Below are 5,202 nucleotides of genomic sequence, written 5' to 3' on the forward strand. Positions count from 1 at the left end.
TTCTCATTGACCTTGGGCTGGAGTCTGGGTTTTGGTTCCTTCCCACAGCTCTTTGGGGGGTGGGGGGCATATGTGATACCCTTTGGCTGATTGTGGGGTGGGGAGGAGAGTGGAAAGAGGAAGGGGTTGAGGGGGTTATCTGTCTGCCATCTGACTATGCAAATGATGTGTGACTCATTGTACCACCTGCTCTTTCAGGGTAGGGACAAAGTAGCTACTAAGCTGTAGTGAAAGTGTCACTTCCTCAATTCTCTGAGAGACCCTGGTGTGGAACATCATTCTCTGCCGCCCAGTTTGTCAGAGGGAGCCTCGGGAGAATCCTCCATCTCCCAACATGGTAGGACCCCAGTTCTTAGCCCCCCTGGGGGGAGGGGCACCATGGGAAGGGACAGCAATGGAAAGGACTGTCCACTTTGTGCCCTTGGGACACTCATGGAACCCTAAGGGAATTGGAGCAAAAGCCATCCCCTGAGCAGAGAGTTGAACCTGCTGGGTGGATGGGGAGGCTAAAGCCCCAGACTTCGGTTAATGGTAGCACTTGGCCTGCAGACCTGCCACCCACTGCTCATTCCGAGTCTTCGACCTCTCGGCAGGTTGAGGGTTCTCAAGTCAGACTGGGGAGTCAGATGGGGGCTAACAAGAGCCAGCAAGTGCCGTCAAAGCCTAGATGGAACCCAACCTATACCTCAGTAAGGGTTCAGTCTTCCCTGCATTTTGGTCAAGGAGAATCCAGGAGGCTAGTGGAGCAAGGCTTCAGGGGGGTGGGGTGGAGGTACAGATCTCAGGCAGCTGCTGTGGTCAGGAGGAAAAAGCTGAGGCCCCAGAGGAGAGGAAGAGAAAGTGGGAGAGCCCCAGTAGGCCTGCTGGAGGCTGTCTCGGCTCTGCTACGGGTTGTGTTCTGAGCAAAAGCTCCAAGTCTGGGGCCTGGATTCCAGCCTAGTCCTGGTTCTGTGTCCTTGCTCTGAGCGGCTGTGCCTAAACCCAAATGGTGGATCTGAGTAGCTAGAAGGAGGCTGGTTGTTGGGGCAGTGGGGAAACACTTGAAGACGACTTGGAAGCCCTGAAGAAAGTCCCAGTGTGGAGGAGAGGGTAGAAGAGTGTACAATGACAGTAGACACTTGCTCATTTAGCCCTGGCTCTCACAGGTTCTCCGTCGAAGGACTCTGCACCCCTTGTCCCTCCTGGTACAGGCTGCAGTGCTGGCTGAGACTCTGGCCCTGGGTACCCTGCCTGCCTTCCTACCCTGTGAGCTGAAGCCTCATGGCCTGGTGGACTGCAATTGGCTGTTCCTGAAGTCTGTACCCCGTTTCTCTGCGGCAGCATCCTGCTCCAACATCACCCGCCTCTCCTTGATCTCCAACCGTATCCACCACCTGCACAACTCTGACTTCGTCCACCTGTCCAACCTGCGGCAGCTGAACCTCAAGTGGAACTGTCCACCCACTGGCCTTAGCCCCCTGCACTTCTCTTGCCACATGACCATTGAGCCCAGAACCTTCCTGGCTATGCGTACACTGGAGGAGCTGAACTTGAGCTATAATGGTATCACCACTGTGCCCCGACTGCCCAGCTCCCTGGTGAATCTGAGCCTGAGCCACACCAACATCCTGGTTCTAGATGCTAACAGCCTCGCCGGCCTATACAGCCTGCGCGTTCTCTTCATGGACGGGAACTGCTACTACAAGAACCCCTGCACAGGAGCGGTGAAGGTGACCCCAGGCGCCCTCCTGGGCCTGAGCAATCTCACCCATCTGTCTCTGAAGTATAACAACCTCACAAAGGTGCCCCGCCAACTGCCCCCCAGCCTGGAGTACCTCCTGGTGTCCTATAACCTCATTGTCAAGCTGGGGCCTGAAGACCTGGCCAATCTGACCTCCCTTCGAGTACTTGATGTGGGTGGGAATTGCCGTCGCTGTGACCATGCCCCCAATCCCTGTATAGAATGTGGCCAAAAGTCCCTCCACCTGCACCCTGAGACCTTCCATCACCTGAGCCATCTGGAAGGCCTGGTGCTGAAGGACAGCTCTCTCCATACACTGAACTCTTCCTGGTTCCAAGGTCTGGTCAACCTCTCGGTGCTGGACCTAAGCGAGAACTTTCTCTATGAAAGCATCACCCACACCAATGCCTTTCAGAACCTAACCCGCCTGCGCAAGCTCAACCTGTCCTTCAATTACCGCAAGAAGGTATCCTTTGCCCGCCTCCACCTGGCAAGTTCCTTTAAGAACCTGGTGTCACTGCAGGAGCTGAACATGAACGGCATCTTCTTCCGCTTGCTCAACAAGTACACGCTCAGATGGCTGGCCGATCTGCCCAAACTCCACACTCTGCATCTTCAAATGAACTTCATCAACCAGGCACAGCTCAGCATCTTTGGTACCTTCCGAGCCCTTCGCTTTGTGGACTTGTCAGACAATCGCATCAGTGGGCCTTCAACGCTGTCAGAAGCCACCCCTGAAGAGGCAGATGATGCAGAGCAGGAGGAGCTGTTGTCTGCGGATCCTCACCCAGCTCCGCTGAGCACCCCTGCTTCTAAGAACTTCATGGACAGGTGTAAGAACTTCAAGTTCACCATGGACCTGTCTCGGAACAACCTGGTGACTATCAAGCCAGAGATGTTTGTCAATCTCTCACGCCTCCAGTGTCTTAGCCTGAGCCACAACTCCATTGCACAGGCTGTCAATGGCTCTCAGTTCCTGCCGCTGACTAATCTGCAGGTGCTGGACCTGTCCCATAACAAACTGGACTTGTACCACTGGAAATCGTTCAGTGAGCTACCACAGTTGCAGGCCCTGGACCTGAGCTACAACAGCCAGCCCTTTAGCATGAAGGGTATAGGCCACAATTTCAGTTTTGTGACCCATCTGTCCATGCTACAGAGCCTTAGCCTGGCACACAATGACATTCATACCCGTGTGTCCTCACATCTCAACAGCAACTCAGTGAGGTTTCTTGACTTCAGCGGCAACGGTATGGGCCGCATGTGGGATGAGGGGGGCCTTTATCTCCATTTCTTCCAAGGCCTGAGTGGCCTGCTGAAGCTGGACCTGTCTCAAAATAACCTGCATATCCTCCGGCCCCAGAACCTTGACAACCTCCCCAAGAGCCTGAAGCTGCTGAGCCTCCGAGACAACTACCTATCTTTCTTTAACTGGACCAGTCTGTCCTTCCTACCCAACCTGGAAGTCCTAGACCTGGCAGGCAACCAGCTAAAGGCCCTGACCAATGGCACCCTGCCTAATGGCACCCTCCTCCAGAAACTCGATGTCAGTAGCAACAGTATCGTCTCTGTGGTCCCAGCCTTCTTCGCTCTGGCGGTCGAGCTGAAAGAGGTCAACCTCAGCCACAACATTCTCAAGACGGTGGATCGCTCCTGGTTTGGGCCCATTGTGATGAACCTGACAGTTCTAGACGTGAGAAGCAACCCTCTGCACTGTGCCTGTGGGGCAGCCTTCGTAGACTTACTGTTGGAGGTGCAGACCAAGGTGCCTGGCCTGGCTAATGGTGTGAAGTGTGGCAGCCCCGGCCAGCTGCAGGGCCGTAGCATCTTCGCGCAGGACCTGCGGCTGTGCCTGGATGAGGTCCTCTCTTGGGACTGCTTTGGCCTTTCACTCTTGGCTGTGGCCGTGGGCATGGTGGTGCCTATACTGCACCATCTCTGCGGCTGGGACGTCTGGTACTGTTTTCATCTGTGCCTGGCATGGCTACCTTTGCTAGCCCGCAGCCGACGCAGCGCCCAAACTCTCCCTTATGATGCCTTCGTGGTGTTCGATAAGGCACAGAGCGCAGTTGCCGACTGGGTGTATAACGAGCTGCGGGTGCGGCTGGAGGAGCGGCGCGGCCGCCGAGCCCTACGCTTGTGTCTGGAGGACCGAGATTGGCTGCCTGGCCAGACGCTCTTCGAGAACCTCTGGGCTTCCATCTATGGGAGCCGCAAGACTCTATTTGTGCTGGCCCACACGGACCGCGTCAGTGGCCTCCTGCGCACCAGCTTCCTGCTGGCTCAGCAGCGCCTGTTGGAAGACCGCAAGGACGTGGTGGTGTTGGTGATCCTGCGTCCGGATGCCCACCGCTCCCGCTATGTGCGACTGCGCCAGCGTCTCTGCCGCCAGAGTGTGCTCTTCTGGCCCCAGCAGCCCAACGGGCAGGGGGGCTTCTGGGCCCAGCTGAGTACAGCCCTGACTAGGGACAACCGCCACTTCTATAACCAGAACTTCTGCCGGGGACCTACAGCAGAATAGCTCAGAGCAACAGCTGGAAACAGCTGCATCTTCATGTCTGGTTCCCGAGTTGCTCTGCCTGCCTTGCTCTGTCTTACTACACCGCTATTTGGCAAGTGCGCAATATATGCTACCAAGCCACCAGGCCCACGGAGCAAAGGTTGGCTGTAAAGGGTAGTTTTCTTCCCATGCATCTTTCAGGAGAGTGAAGATAGACACCAAACCCACACAGAACAGGACTGGAGTTCATTCTCTGCCCCTCCACCCCCCTTTGTCTGTCTCTGTATCCCTCCCTCCCTCCCTCCCTCCCTCCCTCCCTCCCTCCCTCCCTCGCTCCCCCCTCTCATGTTCTCTGAATACCCTGCCCTGCCCTCCCTGAAGGCCTGGGTCAACACCTCTCTATCTTGTAGTGATCTAGGGTATCTGCCTTCTTCACCTACTGACCTGTCTTAAGGGCAGAGAAGATGAAAGGCTAGTTTGTCTTTGACCCTCAACAAGGTCCTGAGAAAACTCCCAAGCAGGGCAGTGTTCATTCCTAGGTGTGTAGAAAAAGGGGGATGCTTGCAGGCTCTGGTGGCCAAGCCTATGCTGGGCAAAGAAGGCCAGCCCTGATTAAGGTTGGGCTGGTAACAGCAAGGAGCTGAGAGCCAGAGGAGAGTCAAAGGTGTGTTCAACCTTGTGTGTGTGTGTGTGTGTATAAGTCCGTGTGTGTAGTGTGCATGTGTGCATGTGTATTGTTCGTGTGTGTGTGTGTGTGTGTGTGTGTGTGTGGTGCATATATGTGTGTACATATGTATGAAGGTTCGTGTACACATATGTGCTCGTGGGGGGCCAGAGGTCAACCTCACATGTTATTCTCATGGTGCTATACATTTTGTTTTTTGAGACTGAGTCTCTGATTGACCCCAGAACTCCCCAATTAGCCTAGGCTGGCTGACCAGAGCACCCCAACAATCCACTTTCTGCAGCTTGCCCGTCCTGG

The 5,202-nt window shown here is 55.4% G+C and overlaps 1 protein-coding gene across 1 annotated transcript; it reads left to right on the forward strand.

Annotated features, from left to right (window-relative positions):
• Positions 1-228: 228 nt before the first annotated feature.
• Positions 229-4,507, forward strand: Tlr9 (toll-like receptor 9). Its single transcript, NM_031178.2, has 2 exons — positions 229-337; positions 1,146-4,507. The coding sequence occupies exons 1-2, from the start codon at positions 335-337 to the stop codon at positions 4,239-4,241; spliced, it is 3,099 nt and encodes a 1,032-aa protein (NP_112455.2). The 5' UTR covers positions 229-334; the 3' UTR covers positions 4,242-4,507.
• Positions 4,508-5,202: the final 695 nt, after the last annotated feature.

This window comes from Mus musculus, chromosome 9 (genome assembly GCF_000001635.26).
Source record: "Mus musculus strain C57BL/6J chromosome 9, GRCm38.p6 C57BL/6J".
In the NCBI taxonomy this organism is placed as follows: Eukaryota; Metazoa; Chordata; class Mammalia; order Rodentia; family Muridae; genus Mus; species Mus musculus.